Source organism: Ruditapes philippinarum, unplaced genomic scaffold, assembly GCF_026571515.1.
Source record: "Ruditapes philippinarum isolate M1 unplaced genomic scaffold, ASM2657151v2 ctg13070_1_1_1_1, whole genome shotgun sequence".
NCBI lineage: Eukaryota > Metazoa > Mollusca > Bivalvia > Venerida > Veneridae > Ruditapes > Ruditapes philippinarum.
Genome location: NW_026864508.1, coordinates 2,319 through 24,107, shown reverse-complemented (window position 1 = coordinate 24,107; position 21,789 = coordinate 2,319). Strand labels below are relative to the sequence as shown.

At 31.2% G+C, this 21,789-nt stretch overlaps 1 protein-coding gene across 1 annotated transcript; it reads right to left on the bottom strand.

The window, feature by feature from the left end:
* Positions 1–2,713: 2,713 nt before the first annotated feature.
* LOC132725826 (uncharacterized) lies at positions 2,714–11,187 on the bottom strand. Its single transcript, XM_060711013.1, has 10 exons — positions 10,886–11,187; positions 7,066–7,190; positions 6,210–6,345; positions 5,745–5,855; positions 5,108–5,293; positions 4,836–4,958; positions 4,193–4,321; positions 3,894–4,013; positions 3,191–3,281; positions 2,714–2,981 (listed from the first exon to the last, which is right to left on the bottom strand). Exons 1-10 carry the CDS (start codon positions 11,112–11,114, stop codon positions 2,714–2,716), a joined length of 1,518 nt encoding a protein of 505 aa, XP_060566996.1. The 5' UTR covers positions 11,115–11,187.
* Positions 11,188–21,789: the final 10,602 nt, after the last annotated feature.

Here is a 21,789-nt window from a genome sequence, read left to right as displayed (position 1 = left end):
AACTGTTCGCGTTGTATTTAATATCATCGAATTTTATATTTTCATTTTTTGTTGTTTTCAAATTGCACCAACACAATATTGGTCATATGGCAGATTTACTGGTGGAGGAAGATCCCGGGTACCCTCCCGTTTCTTAGGCACAAACGGACACCTGTGTAGAACCACCGACGTTCTGTTAGCTACCTGGATAACTTCCTTACATGTAATAAAACAAAGTCCCCGTCGAGATTTGAATCCACAGAGGTGACGGGAAAATGGTTTGAAGTCAACGAACTTAAGTATAGTTATAAAAACAACCATAATTATCTTTTTAAATTAATACTGTTCAATCTTATTGATGCTTTAAAAATGGTTTGTTTTTCTTTTCAGTGGCAAAATTCAAACCAAATGTTGCAGAAAAATTCAATCAGATTCTTCTGATTATACCACACCGGAAATTCATCTAGCTGTTCAAAATGATTATATCTCTCTAAGTCCTCATTATGATCATTATGATCAAATCAGCGTTGTAGAACTTCCATCAACCAGCTACACTGATTATAATGTCATTCATGACAAAAACGAACATTTGCACTCAGATGTAGAAAAGCATGGAGGAGTGTCTTACATCAATACTAACATTGCAAGTCATGATAACAAGTACTAGCTATGTACAAAGAACAAAGGAAATACTAATGACACTACAAAGATAGAAGCTTTCAATAAAGTGTATCATTAGGTACGTATGCTGTGGACGTGATAAAAGGGGATATAAAGTCTTCATGAGATAAATATTAATATAAGACATCAATTAAGAATCACGTCAATCTCACAGTCTGTATTTCACTGATGCATTTTTATAACAGATAAAAGACAACGTCTGTTGACAAAATGCTTTTACAATGTCACATTTCAAAATTTATTCTTTAAGTTTCTGAACTCGTATAGAATATCATTTAACCCAATAGTTGTTTTCATTTTTAAACTTCAGCGTCGTTTTGAATGTTAACGTTGCCCAAAACTTATCACGTGGATTTTGTTGACTTAAAAAAGTATTCACCAGACAGTCTTCAAAATGTTTAAAAAAGATGTCTTTGTATCTTCTAAACTTACAATGAACTTTTCCTGCAGTTTTATGTCTTTATCTTAGTTGTGGCTGCAATTTCATGGAGGTGGTCATAAAGTAACTTTAGTGTGATGCATTCCTAATGGTATTGTTGAAAAGCACGATAATGGAAAGTTATATTTTTTGTGACTTCACATTATCAGTGTTGTTAGCACACAAACTCAGCACTTACATAAATAAATTGAGCAAATATCAAACTTCGTTTCTATCATTCATTTCATTTGCTATATCTAAAACATAAACGATACAAATAACTACTTTTACAATTGTAAATGAAGCATTTTCGTGTAAAAAGACAAACACAGGGTATCAGATCTTCCCAAAGTAATTTTTTATTTCTTTTTTTTAAAATATATATCTGCTTGTATAAGAAGAAATTCACATTAAAGTTTAAGTAAAATGCCAAATTTATCAAAATCTGCTTACTGAAATAATGACATTGAACAAGTCTTTTATAATCATATAAACTCTAACAAACCGCTAATTGTAAACGAAGTTGCAGACATTCCTTTGTTAAAAGCACAATTTACATAACAAATTACATCAATAAACATTTATAATGTTATTGAAAGCATCATACATATTTTTTTCGAAAGCAAAATGTACCGCAAAGCAACATCAAATATCTGATACAATTTAATATATTCCTTATACAAAAATTGCATTGACACAAACTTTTTATCAAACATGTGATCTTTTGTAATATTAATATACAGTAACTGTCAACATATCAGCAAATTCATGTTAATTCTCTATCTATTATACAGATATCTAAAAAATGGCAAAGAAATAAATTTCTGAATATACTTGAACATGCTTAATTGCAATAGTTGGGTATCATTTCCTTCTGCTGTTTATAAATAGTCTTGGAAATATAAGAAACTGAATAATCCACCTAGAAACAACATAGTAAAATGAATTAATAACAACAAATTACATGAATATTTCAGACTTTGTTGATTGAGTACATACTTGAGGAATAATGAAAAAGTGCAAGATCAATCATGTCCTCTAAAATAGCACCGGTTTGACCGGTACTCAATTTCAAATACTTGAAAGTGTTTGAATCAATTATCCCGAAAGACCACCTCTGGTTATAAGAAGGAATATTAAACAGGGAAAAGAGACTTGTGCAACATCTAAAACGCTTACTAAACCATTCAATTATTTTTTAGTTCCTTCTCAAAATTCATGAAGTAAAAACAGAATTTCTTATCATAAACATCGTCAACTGAATAAATGAAAATGTTAAGTGCTTTTTCTATTATTATAATATTATAATGTAAAGGTGTTTTAAAAAAGCAATTATTCGTCATCAAACTAACAAGCAAACAAACAAAGTCTGTCAATAGGTGTGCAAGCTTTGACAGTAATGAAAATGTTTTCCGATGCTTCTTGAAAAGTATACATGATGAAAGCATTGATATGTAAGATAACGTTATTGTTAGCATACAATAGTTACAACAGTTCATTTTATATAGTTACATACATAGAACCTTAACGAGAAACATATTGTACCAAAATATTGTACCAAAACATTTTAAAATCTGACTGTTTCAATAAATGAATTGACATTCTTAAATAATCAATATCATTGATTTTTGAATATCATTTATTTATTTTCGAATCAAGACTGTCGTATGCATGAGACTCCCTTGCAGCAGGCTGGATGATGCAATAAGTATGTGCCGTGTGACCTTTATTATCTGAGCCGAGATCTTGTCTTGCGTCTTCATTTACATAGTTATTACGTTCCGCAATTTGTTCATCAGCTGACTCTTGAAATTTACCATGAACGTTACTTTTAGTAGGAAAAGTGTCAGGTGTTCTTTTGTCTAAAGCAAAACATCTGATGCACATGTTTGGAATCATCCCACTGAAAAATAACTTTGTTTGTTATGACAGTCAAGTAAAATATTAAACAAAAAACTGTTTGTTTTTTTTTATATCAAAACATATTCACACTATAGAATTTCTGCTCAATTTAAGAAAGTAATCACTCAAATACGCAAGCAGAACAGACATTCTCTTTAAAACGTCTTACTTAATCAAATAACGAATATTAAGAATTTAAGATAATTTTACCGTCTTCGCAACATTAAAACCACAACAACAACAACTGCCACTAACATAACAGCTATTACTGACATGATTATAGGAATAGTGACGTCAGAACCTGTGTCAAGATACAAATTACGTAAGTCTTTCAATCACATAATACAAAACAGATTGGTATATTATTTTAATAGAAAATTTGTATAATGATAAATAAGGGAAATACAGAATCCTTAAAGAAAGCCCAACACGGCAAAATGAAAATGTTGCAGGCTCGTTTTGATTGAGTCTGTTCATGGACGGTACTGGAAAGAGCAAGTTACAGTCCACCCAATCCATAGCACCGGCTTCAGCAGAATTCAACATTTAAACACGATAATGGTGAAATTTTGAATTAAGAGACATCCGCAAACGTATTCATACGGCCTTCAATTTGACACAGTAGTGCCATTCCATGAAAAGCGGCGTATGTTCCCCTAGAAAAAGAACGTTTACTCCACATTGATCTAATTTGCATAAGAATTATATTTCAAGCTATAATCATGTTTGAATAAAAAAATACCTTATGTAATTAAATGTTGAGAGAAACTAAATATCCTTTGAAAGTTTTTTTTAGAAATATTTTTTTTTGATTGACACATATGCTTGTGTACTTGAATAATATGACAATTTTTGTGTACCAAGAAATAGACCGTTAAAGAACTATTCAAACTGTCTTCAAAATAGCACTTACGGTATGATGGAGTTGTCCAATTCTTTGATACAAAGTCAGTTGTTCTTTTAGACGGAAATGTTGAATGTTCTAAATTTCCTGTCGGTAAGGTTGTGATATCATAGGGCTTGATCAATATTTCTGCAATAGATTAATTTTAGGTTAACGGTTTTGTTTTTTTAATGTAAAATATTAAACTTCTTAATTACGGTTGTACTTAAAATGCAACAAAACACATCAATGCAGTCCATTTGATATCGAAACTAAATAACCTTATTATGTACATTATAAAAAGGTTAGTTTTATCGTAGTGTACTTACCTTGCAATGTGACTTTATTACTTATGGCAACGTTGTTAGGTTTGACACTGCTTCGCTTAGTATATTTATGTGGTATTTGACTAGTGGATGACACCAATTCATTATGACTTGTTGATTTTGTGCCAAGAACTGTATTTGAAGTTTACAATATGTTGAGAAAGAAGAAAATGGTTTTCCAAAACGAGTGATCAACAACATATTTCTATCGATATTAATTAAAGCAGTGTTGTTCAAAATAATTAAAATCAAAAAAAAAAATAAAAACGCATAATACGCTTTCAGACAAAAATAGCTCGACTTCTATGGTTTCTTTGTTAAAGCATACGTCATCATCAAATGTAAAAGAGTGGGGCAAGTGGTTTGAAGTCAACGACCTTCGGCACTCGGCCACAGGCGCCAATAACCTTACTAATATCATAGTGCCAGACATTCTGACAAAATGCAATTTGATTAAAGGAAAATAATGAAGTTTAGAAAATAAAAAGAGGTCTTTTTTATTCAACCTTGTGACCTTGATGAAGATTCAATCAAAACTGACTGAAGCCAACTGCTAACTGAGATTGTTGAAGTTGGACTGCAGACGTCAGATCGACTGAACTTTGCTCAAACTTAAATTGAGTTTTATCAGCTAAAGAGAACTTACGTTGTTGAAGAAAATACAGTTTCTGGTTAGCATCCATTTTAAAAGAAAGTTCTGTTACGTTTCCACGTCTTGATATATACCCAAATCTTGTGACGTCAGCAATACTGATTGAATTTGAAGTCTCTACAAATAAAATGAAGATTGCAATAATTCTCAATACCATATTCTGGCGTTAAGTTTTTCTGTATTGTAAAATTCAGTAAAGCTTTTAATTTCGCCAATATGAATTATCTAAAATAAAATCATCAGCTAAGCAATAATTTTCAACTCACCATAATATTTGTAGATTGCATCACTACGAATAACATTTGTCCATGTCTGACCAGTAGCCTGTGAAATATTTAAGCGTCTGGTGTCGTTAAAGGTTATAGGATAACTTCCATTATTAAAACATCTTTGAACATAAGCTGTCCATTCCAAAGAATGAAAATCATTAAATAAAATGTTTCCATTCGAATCTGAAATAACAGAATATATATTAGTTTTCATCTTAAGACCAATGTCGTGAAAAGTGTTCAACACTGTTAAAACTGCTATTAGACTAGTTTAAAAAAAGAGCTTTTGTTGAAAAAATATCACTTTTAATGCCCTCATGGGTAATAATATATTTTTTCATCATAAGCAAAAGTGAGTACTTTTAATAATTTGCTTAGATTGTTTTATATTTAGTTTGTTCAAGAGCAAATTCCCCTTCTCATTTTCTTTTACTTTATTTGCCTGAAGTTTATTTATACCAAGAGTGGTGCCTCATACATTTTCACATTCACCTTCAATTGGTTGGTTCGCATGTCGGAATTATTTTCAATTTCTGCAATATAAAAACAACTTTTTTAATGCCACGACAATTAGTACAAAAGGAAGGTTATAATACACAAAATATCTTTAGAAATAAACAACAGACGGGCTTACCATATTTACATAACGCACGGAAATAGAGGTTGTCGCACCTACTCCACCAATATATAGGATCTTTCTGGAAACCTAAGCATTTTTCACCCTGATCTCTTTTAACGTGTAGATCTAAAACAAATGAAAACATTATAACGAAATGCTTAAAAAAGCTAAAAACACATAACTTTAGAGAATCACAAGTTGTTTTATGATATTCATTAAACTAAGGTTAGATTTTAGTTTAAAGCAGTTTATAATACATATAACAATTTTCAAAACAATATTTTATTTCCCACTAAAAATATAAATGCCGCCAAATGACTGTTTTGACATTTTTCAGGTGTCAAAAATCTGAGTAGTAAAATAGAGAGGAAATCTTTGACACTATTTGAGGTATGACGGACAAAGAGAAACTAATGATTGGACTTGATACCCAAAGATAAACTAGGCAAAAGGAACACATACAACAAATGTTTATCATACCCGTCTTCATCCTTTGGTATATTGACATATATTGATGACCTTCATGTTCACCTCCAGCAATCCAAGTTCTATTAACCACAATATTACAAGAAGCCATAGTTAGATTCTCGTCTGGCCGTTCATCCATACAGAAACACTATTTTAATAAATAAAGATAATGTCTCTCTTCAAAAATCGGATAAGAGATGATCTGTCGGATGCACCAAAAACAACAAAATACAAGATTATGTGAAAATTGCAGACTCGGCTTCATTGACTCTGTTTATTAGAGACAATGATAAAGTGCGAAATCTCTTATGCCCCAAGCACTGGTTTCAGTGATATTAAATGGCAAATGATCCACAAGGACCAGAAAAATATCACAATATTGCGTACATGGCATCCTTTTCCAGCTGTCATACACCTTATTAAATATTTCTATCCAAACATTTTCAATTGCATTTTCTACCTATTACAATCTTTCATTTTTATAGCAAAGCATTATTTAATAATTATTTAACTGATAGTTAACAAAATTATATTGGTTCCATAATCTTACGGTCGATTCTCAGAAGTATTGTAAGATAGAATGTTTCTGATATCAAACATAATTTTTTTTAATTAAACAGTTATTTTTGTAGCGTATATAGCATTATGCACCTTTAGTTAGTTATCGCATTTTCCTTAAAAGCGTTTTAATAATAATAATAATAATAATAATAATAATAATAATAATAATAATAATAATAATTATAATAATAATAATAACAACAACAACAACAATGATAATAATAATAATAATAATAATAATAATAATAATAATAATAATTGAAAAAACAAACAAAATATGCTTTGGAAAAAGGATATATTGCTTTACCTTGTCGTTGTTTAGTCCAATATAATCATGTTTAGATTTATTGCACATTGAATAACACATACCAGGTGAATTTTGAGATATCGGTAACAAAGTTTGGTGTTTTGCAATGTTTATACGGCCACATCCTGAAATACGTACAGTCAGTTATATTAAAACGTCATCATCATGTACTGAAAAAAATGAAAACAGAGTTCAACAAGGAAGGTTGGATTCAATGAACGCAACATAAAACAGCATAACAAGACCAACGAGAAGGAGCTCAGCAAGGCATCAAACAATCACAAGAGAGGGCACATGATACATATAAAAAAGATAACTCAGTGACCACAACAAACGTACTTAATGCCTTAAAGAAAAAGTCACAGTATAATAAAATATAAATTATGTCATATTTTATTTCATTCTTAAATTAGTACAATTTTTATTTCCCACACATCACATGGGCATGAACATGTACAACCCAAAAGATGTCTACTTTGAGTATGGGTGTGCCATGGAATGGCGTTGTTGACGTATTGACACGAAGCTTTTGTTGTTAATATTCAAACATATAACATATGACACATTTTTATGACAATGACGATTGATCAAAAGTTGATAATGTAAAGAATTTCACACCTTTTTAGATATAACCAATGTACATTCAGCATTTGCACAACATGATGTTCCAATAGAAAAATCATGTTTTGATCCAATCATTTAAGCCTCGTTTTCATTTTAGAGTCAAAAATGATCATATAAAATCCATATCGCACCAAATCTAGCCGCCTCGTTTTCATTTGTAGAGTCACAAATCTATATCAAATCTATATCAAATTCTTTTATATTTGAAGTAACAAAATTCTTTCAAAATGGCAACAAATGGTGGTGTGAAATAAAGAGATTTTTCAAACATAGTTATGAACAAAACTGATTATTTTGGACTCGTATACAGCTGCAAATATAGTGTATAATAACCTATAATAACCTCATAGTAATTACGAAAAAATTAAAACTTCCTAAAATATAAAAATCCCCTTAATTATTAAATGATGCCAGACGTTTTCCTTTTCTATAAATTTAACGTCACGTATAAATTGTACGTTATTAAATATATAACAATGTTACATTTCAGCGTGCTGATTTTACAATAATTATTCTTGCAACATCTTAAAACCTCCATGAAACTCTCCGTTACCAGATATTGTTTTTGCTAAAAGACAAGAGTTTTAAAAGACATTTTAGACGCGCGACGCACCTTTATACATATATTGATAAATAAAATGCTATTTTGAAAATATTGTTTTAAAATAAATGAGAGAAATAAAACTAGAAGTTTAATTAAATTATAATTGAATATTTTTTAATTGAAACAGCATCGTATATAAGAGGGTATATACGATGGTGGGTCAATATGTCAGCAATATGAAGTATATTTTCAATTTAGTTCATGATTGAACTATGCTATGCTTCAAAGCACCAGCTTTCACATGATAAAAATTTTGTATAGTTAACCGATCAAGAATTCTAAGCAAATCAAGAATTACTTTACACGAGTAACTTTATGTAAATTATGGCTGGTAAATGTTCAGGTAAAAGTGCTCAAATACGGGCTGCATAAACATTTTGAGCAAAATAGGACTATCTAAAACAATTGCTTATTACGATGAAGTAACGTGTGCAACTGTTTTAATGCGGTCTCATAAATTAAAAAATGGGGCCAATTGAACACCAGTAAGTCTGGCAAAAAATAAACAAGAGGGCCATGATGGCCCTGAAATCGCTCACCTGTATATAGGCCCCCGGGACGGGGCTAATTTTAACCCAGGGGCTTTTATTTGAACAAACTTGGTAGACACCCATTAGAGGATGTTTCATGATAAATATCTAAGCTCTAGCTCTAAGAAAATTTTTAAGTTTTTACTAAACACATATAGTGAAAAACAATGACCCACCCCCTCTGTGGGCGCCAATTTTGTCCCCATGGCTTTTATTTGAACAAACTTGGTAAACACTCACTAGAAGATAATTCATGCTTAATATCTAAACTCTATCTCTTTGGGCTTTTTAACAGAACATTTTTTCAGTTTTTACTATAATTATACATAAAAGGAAAATCAAAGATCCCGGGGCGGGGTCAATTTTTTAACCCCAGGGCCCTTAATTTAACAAAAATGGTAGACACCCATTAGAAGATGTTTCATGCTAAATATCTTAGCTCTAGCTTTTAAGATTTTTTAAAAGAAGATTTTTTTTTGTTTTAACTATATACATAAAAGGAAAAACAATGACCCCCTGGGGCGGGGCCAATTTTGACCCCAGGGCTTTTATTTGAACACACTTGTTAGACACCCACTAGAAGAGGTTTCATGCTTAATAGCTAAGCTCTAGCTCTTTGAGTTTTTTAAAAGAAGATTTTTTAAGTTTTTACTATATGCATATAGGGTAAATGAATGACCCCCTGGGACGGGGCCAAATTTGACCCCAGGGAATTTATTTGAACAAACTTGGTAGACACCCATTAGAGGATGTTTCATGCTTAATATCTTAGCTCTAGCTCTTTGGGTTCTTTAAAAGAAGATTTTTTAAGGTTTTACTATATGCATATAGGGAAAATCAATGACCCCCTGGGGCGGGGCCAATTTTGACCCTAGGGCTTTTATTTGAACAAACTTGGTAGACACTGACTAGAAGATGTTTCATGCCAAATATCTAAGCTCTACCTCTTTGGGTTTTTTAAAAGAAGATTTTTTAAGGTTTTACTATATGCATATAGGGTAAATCAATGACCCCCTGGGGCGGGGCCAATTTTGACCCCAGGGCTTTTATTTGAACAAACTTGGTAGACACCCATTAGAGGATGTTTCATGCTTAATATCTAAGCTCTAGCTCTTTGGGTTTTTTAAAAGAAGATTTTTTAAGGTTTTACTATATGCATATAGGGAAAATCAATGACCCCCTGGGGGCGGGGCCAATTTTGACCCCAGGGCTTTTATTTGAACAAACTTGGTAGACACTGACTAGAAGATGTTTCATGCCAAATATCTAAGCTCTAGCTCTTTGGGTTTTTTAAAAGAAGGTTTTTAAGGTTTTACTATATGCATATAGGGTAAATCAATGACCCCCTGGGGCGGGGCCAATTTTGACCCCAGGGCTTTTATTTGAACAAACTTGGTAGACACCCATTAGAGGATGTTTCATGCTTAATATCTAAGCTCTAGCTCTTTGGGTTTTTTAAAAGAAGATTTTTTAAGGTTTTACTATATGCATATAGGGAAAATCAATGACCCCCTGGGGGCGGGGCAATTTTGACCCCAGGGCTTTTATTTGAACAAACTTGGTAGACACTGACTAGATGATGTTTCATGCCAAATATCTAAGCTCTAGCTCTTTGGGTTTTTTTAAAAGAAGATATATTTTAAGTTTTTTCTTTCGGTTGCCATGGCAACCAGAGTTCTGCATGGAATTAAATTCTTTGAACAATTTTTAAAGGTGACCACCAAAGGAACATTCCTGTGAAGTTTGGATGAAATTGGCCAAGTGGTTTATGAGGAGATGTCATTTAAAGTAAAAGTTTACGGACGACGGACGGACGGACGGACGCCAGACGAAAAGCGATCACAAAAGCTCACCCTGTCACTTTGTGACAGGTGAGCTAAAAAAAACAATAAAAAAATAAAATTAAACTCTATAGTTACTGACAAAAACATTAAAAAGTTAAGCTTATCATCTCCAAGATGCCAGACTTTCACTTATCCAAAAAGCAGGCATATGAAAAAAGTCAACTCGTACAATTCTAAAAAAACACTTGAAAGGCAAAAGTAATATATTAAGTACTAACCAATGTAGGCGAAAGCTGTTTCCTTCTTATAATATCCAACCCATACTTCCTTAGTTTCATCTAGCCTAATGCTAGATGGTATATTTACACTAAAAGATATACTATCCACTTGTATTTCAGGTGTTGCAAAGTTTTCCCTGCTCTTCGCCTCATGCCACGTGACGGTTTCGGTTGATAGATCATAATTAGCTGAAACTGTGAAATACACGTTACTTAATTCCAATACCATGAAACTTTTAATGTTAATAAGTTAGTTGATATTTAGTTTAGACAGGTATATTTAGCCTGGTTGCTGAACAAGTTATTGCGGCTTAATTTTATCACTTTCAAATCTGTTTCATGGAGCTAATTAGTATTGGTATAAATTGATGAAACATGGCCGTGACCCAAGTAGGGCTCGAACCCTGTCCCAGGGTTGACAAGCAGACACTCTAATCACTTGGCCACGGCTACCATCTTGTTGATGTTTATCTTTTGAATTATCATTTTCAAGAGTAAAATGTTCATTTTAGAATGATAATGTTTCCGAAGCTACTTAAAGTTCATTATTCATCTACTACACTTTAAATTTGTAAATTTTGGATAAAATAACAAGGAGGTCATTAAAATGAGTAAAAGCAGGGAAAGGTTGACCAGCGTATGTACTCCAATGAATGTGTCCTATTGACGACAATGCGCGGGTTGGTTTAGGACTTCTTATAAAAAAGAAATGAGGTTCAGCTGCCTCACCCGCCTTGTTTACCAGACCTGTGATTTATGTCCCTATAATTTACGAAAAGTCGAAATAAATCTAGCAGTAATTAGCATGTGAGTGTTTGGTCTAACAGGCGTACTGTTTGTCATTTTAGATGGGATTACAATAATTTTAAGGATCAAAATTAAACCGACTGTGATTGTATCTAAGAGCTCCAGACACAAATTAAATTGATGTTTTTCGTAACCTGTATAAATCGTGTAACTGGTCATGAAGTTTTGAATTTGAATATACGGATGGAAATAAATGTACACATATATATTTAAATTTTATTACATTTGTTCTAAGAATACTTTATTTACATTTTGCTAGCATAATTTCATTCAACATAAATGATAGAACTTCTATGTAAATATAACGGAAAAAAAAGAAACAGACATGAATTTTGATTTAAATTCTTAAGATTGCATTATCTTGACATAAATAATACGTGTTATGTGCTTAATATTTGACATGCATTATTATTTGTTGTATTGTTTTCGAAACTTGTGCAATTTTTGCTCAGTATATTGACATAAGAAATAAACAAATGGCCAGTTTGTATTTTCATTCGTACACCAACCTAACTATAAATTAATCTGCTTGAATAAGCAAGACATTTTAGAATTATAAAGTTTTAATAATTGTTTTAAAGCTACACATATTTAATTTAGATTCCAGCGTTAGTATGTTATAACGATGACATCCTTCAAGCGTTTTTAATTTTTCATTGCATCTAAAATTGATATGTGTTAGGAATGACCTTTCATATTTAATATACCTTTGTGACATACTGTACATCTAATATGTCAAGTACTGGCCTTATCATGTCAATATGATTTTGAAATTTGAGGTTAGATACTTTAACGACATCAGTGATATCCCTGACTCCGATTATTGAAATTTTGCACTTATGCCGGTTTTTTGTCATTGACCACCGTATGAACACCACAAGCTTCATGTTTTATTGTTGAACTCTCGTTTGGTCTGTAAAACAGAGGCGTAAACAGTTGACTGCATATAACACTGCTGTCCGTGAAACAAAACAAGACTGCAACTACTTTTTAAGTTTGCCATTGGGCGCTCATTATGGTTTTGTTTTTCCCCATTTATAATATGTACAGTGAGGCTGGTCTGTTGTATCTAAAGATAAAGTTTTGCAAAAAAAAGTCACACACGAATTTTCAATGTCAACATAAAGGAAACTCGCATTTCCATCGTCTATTCAGTTTTATTTTCTGTAAATAAGTTTTTTTTTGTTTGTTGTTTTTTTTAATATGTTAAGGATCATGGAAATTGATGTTTTTAGGTTTAATACACACAAAGACTGTCATCTTTTTCTTATGTTAATACAGGCTGTGGTTTCGTTGAGCATTATACCCTCTAAATTAAGTATTGTTGATACACATTTCTCTAGTCATACAAGTTGCTTACAAAAAGTTATTTAAGTCATGAAGTAAAACAGATTTACCATAAGTAATAGCAGCAAGCAAAACAATAATCAATACAATCCCAATTTGTACGACATGTTGGTTTAACAGTCCTATAGCCCAGATGGGATCTTCCTGCTTTGAATCAGATAAAAATTATGATAGAAAGTGATGTGATGAATATTAATTATACATGCTTAAACAAGGACATTCATGCTGATCAAACAAAAGTTGTTTTATCTATATCCTTATGATAAAACATATTTTAATTTCTATGCATTTAAAACATCGCTTTCCTTATTAACATTGAAATGTTAAATTATCCGGCTTCATTTTGTAACGTAAATTCATGCTAATAAATTATATTGAGTATAAGGTTTAATTTGATAGAAAACATCGTTAACAATTAGTAAATATAAAAAATGAATATGAAATCCCTAAAAAACATCCAAAACGACAAAATATTGCAGGCTCGATTTGATCGGGACTGTTCATGGACGGTGATGTTAAATACAAGTTACCGTCAACGCCCCTACCATCGGCTTTAGCAGAAATTCAACATTTAAAAAACGATAGGGTAAAATTTTGAATTTTGAAACATCCGCAGTGTGGTCATACAGCGGTTATTATGTATCATGGAACCTTCAATGTAACAATTTCGTACCAATCCAAGGCAAGCGGCATATTATCCCGAGAAAACATTAGGTTCTGATAGCTGCATATCACAGATTAAACGTCAAAAGACAAATTTAAAAAGCAGACTCCATATCCTAAGGGTGATTTTACAATACTCAAGTAGGAATACAAACCCCGATCCTTGAGCAACTTAGGCAAGGGTACAATAAAGTGATATTTTAATCTTTTTTAACGAGGAAGACATTTAGCCAAGTTAACAAATGTTAACATGATCGACTGAAAGCAAGTCCGCCATAGTGACATACTCAATAATTTAAGTATTGGTCAAAGTGTAAGAAGCATCATATTTAGAGCATTTAAATAGCAATCTATTTACCAAATATTTACATAACAAATGTAAAGAAGAACCGATTGATCCGGGCGATGCTCCCCGAACAGGTTTTGGAAAAAGTGCAATTATTCCAAAATATGGCAAGGCAGAGTTACTGTTTCTTTGGCTACAATTTTAATCTGCTGATTAAATTTTCATGTTGATATCAGTTATAGTGACGGAGTTTTGTCCCTTATAAAAATTCGAAGTGTAAAAATGAACAAAGGAGAATAAACTCTAAAAATTAGACAAGGCAGAGTTATGGTTCTTTTGTACTACACATCTACCCAATGAGATATATCTACCTACAAAAGTGTATTGTTTATAATCTCTTATTCTTTTCAAAACTAAGTCCTGGACAATGTTTATAGTGTAAAAATGAACAAAGGGCAGTAACTCCAAAATTTAGGCAAGGCAGCGTTTCGATTCTTTTGGCACTGCACTTTTATTTAATGAGATATATTTAACTACAAAGATTTTCGTTTATAACTCTTTGTGGTTCTCACAGCTGTGTCCCAGACAAAATTCAAAGTGAAAATATGAACATTAAAATTAGGTAAGGAAGACGGACTGTTCTTCTGTAGTGCATTTCTACCAATGAGATCTATCTACCTATACAGATTCATGTTGATAATTTAGCGTTCGTTGAATGCCGCCTTTCCTTGTCGATCTTGTTTATCATATTTGATAGCTCTAGTTGTTTCAGAGTTACGTCCCGGACAAGAAAAGCGAACGGACAAACAGACAGACAGATGGACAGACCACGGACGGACAAAGCGGCTACTATATGCTCACCCTTCGGAGAGCATTATATTGGTAACACTACAAATATAACAGAATAATAGATTGTTAATCCAATGAGGGATTTTTATTATCCTATAAACAATAGAAACGTTTTTACTGAATGAACATCATAGATTAAACTTGTACTCAAATCCATAGTATTTTTAAAATCTGCTTATTTTTTTCACACAATATTGAAATTTTAGACGCAGTTAGTGTTTTCTGATAGATAATTGAAATATCAAAATCTCTTACTCTTTAAACACCTGCTTGATCACTATCTATTCTTCATAGCTATTAGTATGAAAGTCGATGGTACAGAAGAATTTAAAAAAAATATATAACAACACTAAAACGTTGTACTGGACAACTCGATATACATACATACAATTTTATTGCGTTATAAGACCAACGAACCATGCACATATACAATTGTGAGCCGATGTAAATTTACAGACACTTATTTCGTATAAAATTAGCCAGATAAACTTGTGAATGTTTACCACAAACTACAATGAAGCATGATATAATAAAGCAACCTACTGAAAGATATACAGTGTTTAAGATGAATATATAATCCGGCCTGGTATTTTTTCATAAGTTAATTCCCCTCCATACTGTTTGTTTATTCTTAAAAAGGTACAATGACAGCGTCTGTCTCATATACATTCCTTCACATTTGTACATTTAAATGCCCATGCGTTTTGCATTCATTTCAACATCATTGAAAGTTTACACATGGATTTTGATATCACAACTTTATTGTATACCGTTGTCCTTATGTATACATTTCAAACCAAAACCGTTTGCCTTTAATTCGATCACTATGCACCACAGCAGTTTTGACATTTATCCTTTGCTTACACTTAAAACTTCTAAATGTATTGGAAGTAACACTTGCCAAGAGGTTTGCAATTTTCTTCAGAACATTTTGGAATTCGATGAAATATTTTATCCTCATGTGTACCCATTTTCAGTATATATAAATGTTTGAATAAAGAAAAAAACAACAACAAACAAACAACAAGAAAAAAACTACACATTTTACAGCAAAAAAACATTTAACGCCTTTTTATTACATCTCATCAGGTGCGGTTGGCCTTATATCAGACTTAAGACTCTTTACAAAAAAGAAATGGAAAATGTTCTTATGTATTCCTGCGCAGGCGTGCTAAAACGTCGAAAAGTAATCATTTTTTTCCTGTCAGAGGCGGAAGTAAGGCTGAAAGGCTGGAGTGGATGTTCTTTTTTCCTAATTTTCGTACCTTTATGTTTATGTGCTTTTCTGGTCAGATTTTTGGTTTTCTTGTAAAGTTTTGAAAGGTCTTTATAAAGATTTTTTTTTCTAATGAAGCCAGCAAGGAATACATGTAATCTTTATGCAAAACGGTGTGTAGAATATTTTCCTATAAAAATAAATATAGCAGATGTCATGTGTTTTTGTAATGAAAACAATATCTTTTCCGGCACAGATTTATAATACTAAAAAAGGCATTGTCTGAATTCTGTATACAGCAAAATAGTCAATTGCTTATTTTTAAAAGTGTTTAGTCTGTTTTAACACGTTAAAAAGGAAAAGGCAAACCTTTTTTTTCACGTCTTATGCCAGATAAAGTCGAGGTATTATAATTTGATGAACAAAAAGATTTACGACATCGAACCAAGTTGTTCACACTAGATAGTAAGGATTGTAATTTTTGTGAGTCTTTCAAGACTATCATCTAATAATGTTAAGTTTAGATGGTTTTGGAAAACTTTACAACACATATTAGGTGACAGTGCAGTTTATCAAAATATCTAAATATTACCCTCAACACAGTATGTGTTTGTTGGCAGGATCTGAATTTTTAAATTTTTTAAAATGGAATTTATCATAAAAAAAGCGACCTTCGAAAATAATATCGTCATTCTTGGAATAACCATTATTGCCATATGTAAATTATCATGGAATATATAAATCAAACTTAATCGCGTGTGAATAAGAAATTTCCTTTTAAACTTATTAAAGAATACTGCTTTTAAAAAATCTTTAAATTTTTTTTTCAATTATTTATTTCTCTGTTTGAAAATATTATTTGTTTCTCCAAATGAAGGTTTGAAGATTTTCCTTTTCAAAAAATTTAATATATTTTGTTTGTGCAGTTTCTTTTCAAAATTTTAAATCTAAAGAGAGCGTCCCCTTTGCTATAACTAATGTGAATACATTCTATGACTCATGTTAAATTCAAAAATTTTGCCCTGTTTTTGTTTTTTTTTTTAAAAAAGCTACATATTGAAACCATAATTGTATAAAAAAAACAGAAAAGATTCAAAAAGGAAATATTTTTAAATTTTCCCAAAAAACCAAGGTTTGGTTTAACATTTTTTTATTCTTTTCCCCGGGTTTTCCATTTTTTAATACCCAAAATTTTTACCCTTTGATTTTTTATGCCAAAATAAAGAAATTTTCTTTACAAATTTGGATTTTCCCATTGGAAACCTGTCCAGAATTGCAATAGGTGTGGGGGCCTTGTTAAAAAATTTTAAACCATTTTTATTAAAAAAGGAGTTTTTCTTTCCCTTTTCTTCGTGACAAAAAACCTATTACTTTTTCATAAATTTTTTCCGTAGCGGGCCCCTTTGAAATCCCACCATGAACGGTGTTTTTACGCGGGAAAAATTGGTAAAGGGTTTTTTTGGTAGAAAACTTTTTTTAAAAGCAGAAAATCTGAATGCGTATGCCTTGGAATTTTAAACCGCTGAAAAATTGATTGTGAATTGCTGTAAAAAAAGTGTCGAATATCTTAATGTTTTTTGTCTATTGCTAAAATGTATTATAAATGTTAGTCATTATAGTGACGCTCTCTTTTGAATCCGCTTAATAAACAAACAAACAAAAAACTATTTACTCGTCTATGTAAATGGAAGGTAACAATGACAAGCCTCTTAGTTTTTAAATTCAAACTGAATCAAGAGAACAAATATTGAAAAAGTATTTTACCGTCTTTCTAAAACAAAAACTACTACAACAACAACAACAGCAACTAAGATTACAGCTACAAACTGACATGATGACAGGATAGTAACGTCCAGAAACCTGCGTTGAAAATAAAAAGAAACAACAAACGAATTATATCAGTTTTGTCATTTACGCAATAAAAAAAAAACTATGATACAGAATGATTGTCTTAAAAGCATTTGTATGAAATGAAAGTTTATGTTATATTTCTGGAAAAAAATATATATCGAGGAAGAGGTTATTTTTTTCATTTTTGAAACAGACGACATTTTGGCACAAATTGTCTACATAGACCTATACGAACTTTATCGGAGAAGAATTATTATTCCTGGAGATTATATATTTTATTAAACGGCCTTTACTAATCATCATTTGAGTATTATCGACGGGAGTTGTGAAAATGATTTCTGAGCACCTGGTGTAAACAGAAGAAAAATGTTGTTTGTGTTGCAATTCTTGAGGTTAAGGTTGTGAGAACATTTGGTTTCGGTCGGTTTAACCTGCAATAAATAAATATTTTATTTCATAATAGAATAAAATTGCATTTGAAGACTTAAACTATCTAAAAGGACCGTATTTTTACGATTGCATATGACTATTTCGTCTGTAAATGGTGGTTTTGTTTTAGATAGCTTTCTCACCATCTGTCTTTACAGTGACTTTAGGTTTTACTGGTGAGGGAAGACTTCTCGTCCCCGTTTTACTTATTTCAGGTAAAACTAGAACCTGGGTAGAAACTACGTTCGGAAAGCTTACTTGATACCTTCCTCACATAAAAACATCTTACGTCCCTTGAAGGATTTTAACCAGGAGGCCATAGGTGCAAATGATTTAAGGTCGGCCGGACAGCAATCAAATGACCAGTGTATGACGAAGATGAATAATTTATAAAAATGACATAAATTTCTGTTTTGATATATAGTACTTCCAGTGTTCATATAATAAGTTGCCATTTAGTTATTATTGCTTTTTTTAGAATAGGTGTCAGTTTTAAAGTTTATTAATCGTAAGGTACCTTATAATATAAAAATTATTCACATATAACTATAAATTAAAAGTAATAGTGTGCACATTTGACAGTGAACAGTTTCCGACGATGAAAATCTTATTCACTCAAAATGTTGCAAAGAAGAATACATCAAGTAAGTTTATGGATTCGTTTATGTGTACAGATACAGATACATACTATTGTACATATTGATAATCAACAAGAAAGAACAAATGTTAACGATACACAGATCCCAAAACTTCTAGTCAATAAGTAGAAAATTACAAGTAAAAATAACTTCGTTTTCAGGGCTGGGTGATTGATATGGTTCGATGCCTTTACACCACACCTAAAACGTTTGTTAAAATAATAGTATGTTACCCCAAAAAATATAAAATTGATAAAAAAACACTAATATTTAGCTTTGACATTCATGGTAAATAAATAAAACTTACCGAGTTTTGGAGGAGAAGGTACCGTTTACTGTCGGCAAAGTTTATTGGTAAAATTCAGATATGTTAATATTTTCACTTTCTCCATATAAATCCGTACCCTTTTCACTTCCATTCTATACTTAATTTACATTTGAAGTTTCCTGAAAAAAAAACGATAAGTATATTATATTTTGTCATGAAATAAATGTTTTATTAAAACTTTTTTTTCAGATATGTTCACACAAATAAATGCATTTGTTATCTTTTGTTACATGTGAGTTGACGTTTTTGCATTTGTATTTTTGGCACAAAAATGTATGGGGTGTTTCAATAATTATTTTTTCGGGTTTGTTTGTGTCAGTTCCCCTAGTTTTAATTCAAGTTTGCTTAAATTATGATTGTGTTCATTCACATTTGATACGGCGTAGCCTCTTTCAACTGTTCCAATAATTTCTTAAAACTACAAAACTTATTTATCTAAATTATTTGCATGTTACTGTAATGTATATTTTGTTTCCTTATTCCCGGATTCAACGTTTACAACTGACTGCACTTTTTTGTTTCAGTTCCATCTTTTTTTGTATAAATACAGGTCAGTTGAGCAACGTCTATTTCATTTTGTCCATGAACAACCGGACGATTGAGAAGTTTTTAGTGTTCAAAAAATGTATATGTATCGATCAAATAGATTTCTATTGCTCACCATGATATTTATATATTACATCACTGTGCGTATAAACATTTGTCCACGAAAGGTCAACAAAACTGGTCTAGTATTGAACTCATCGTGTCGTTATATTGATTGGAAGGCAATTACGTCGAAACAAGTTTGATACATATTATGCCTCCCATCCATTATGTTGCATACTCTGATTTTCAGCAAATGCTGATTCAAATTCTTGAAAAACAGTAAAGTAAAATGATAATATCATATTTCCAAAGATTGTAAAATTATGTATCTTTTTCAACAGAACCATGCTTACATTTTCCTGAACACTTCAAAGTTTTTTAAATTCTAAATTTTCAAAAAAGTATAAACCGAGTCACAAGTTTTGAAGTAAACTTAAATCAAAAAATAGTGGATCGTTTGTGGAACATGTTGTTCCAATCGAAAAATACATAATAAAAAACAAATTAACAAGAAAGGACAAAAACAAAAACAGGAAAAAAAGAAACATACAAAGACGAAAATTCCGAAAGACCTTTTAAAACAATTAAAGATCAAATTTGAATAGATTAAAAGAGACAGTTTTAAAAAATTTAAATTTTTCTTTTTTTTCACATAAAAAACTGAAAAAACGAAACGGGGGTTGCACCCCCCTGGTATTCTAACGTTTGTTTGGCTCATAAATGAAAAAAATTTGCCACCAATTTTTTTCCGTTATGGGTTCCCTAAACATGTATTTTCTAAAAAGAAATGATAAAATATTTTTTCATTTTTAAAATGAAATTTTTACAGAATTTTATTAAAACCCGGAAAAAACTCATTTTTTGGGATTTAAAAAAATTAAAAAATCCCAAAGGTTATTAAAATATTTTTAATTGTATAACTTTGTGCCAAAAGTAAAGTTTTTTGTTTTTTTTAATTTTTTATTTTATGCAATTTTTTTAGTAACTAGTTCCAGTAATTTTTATTTAAAATTAAACTTTGGGTAGTTAATTGGGAAAATTTGCTGTACAAAGGGGGGTAAACCCGTCATTAAACAGTTAAAAAAGGAAAAAAAAAAACTTTGTTCTCAAAAAAACCCCTATTCTAATTTTATGGGTTTTGGGACTTTGGGAAAACTATGAAATAGGGGAATTTTTGGGGCGGAAACTGAAATTTTCATTTGGGATTGAACAGGTTTAAAACCCCCTTGAGTCAAAAAAAAGTCCCAAAAAAAAAATATTTTTGTTTTTAAAAAAAACCCATGGGGGTGATAATCGATGAACCCTATATCTAAAAAACGACAACGATTTCCCAAAGGGGTTTAAAATTTCCCTTTCCTTTTTTAAAATTATTTTTAAAGTCCCATTACTTTGCAAAATTAAAAAACATTCTTTAAATTTTTAAAAAAAACCCAAAGTATTGTGTATACAAGATGTTTAAAATGTGAAAAAAATGCCCCGGGGGAAAAAACGAGGGGGGTTTTGTCACCAATAAAGAACAGGAAATAACTAAGTCTTACATTTAACAGGGATTTGGTCCCAAAGCCCCAAACAAATTTAAACAAACGATAAACAAAGTGTTGGGAGATTCACAAATGATTGAAGTTCACTTTCATATAAAAAAGAAATCCTTTTTATTCAGTTTTGTTATTGAACATGATCGTTATCTTAGTTAAAAGGAAATGTAAATGGGAATAAGTTTTCCAGTGTAGGCCCACCTTACCATGAGTTAAAAATTAGACTGATTACTTTTGATAATTACGAGACAATAACGGCGGCAGAAGTGTAGGAAAAACGTGGTTCATTTAATGTTTAAAGATGGAAAGGAAAAAATTTTACAGGGAGGTAGTCCAACAATTTACATTAAAATATATCAATGATTTA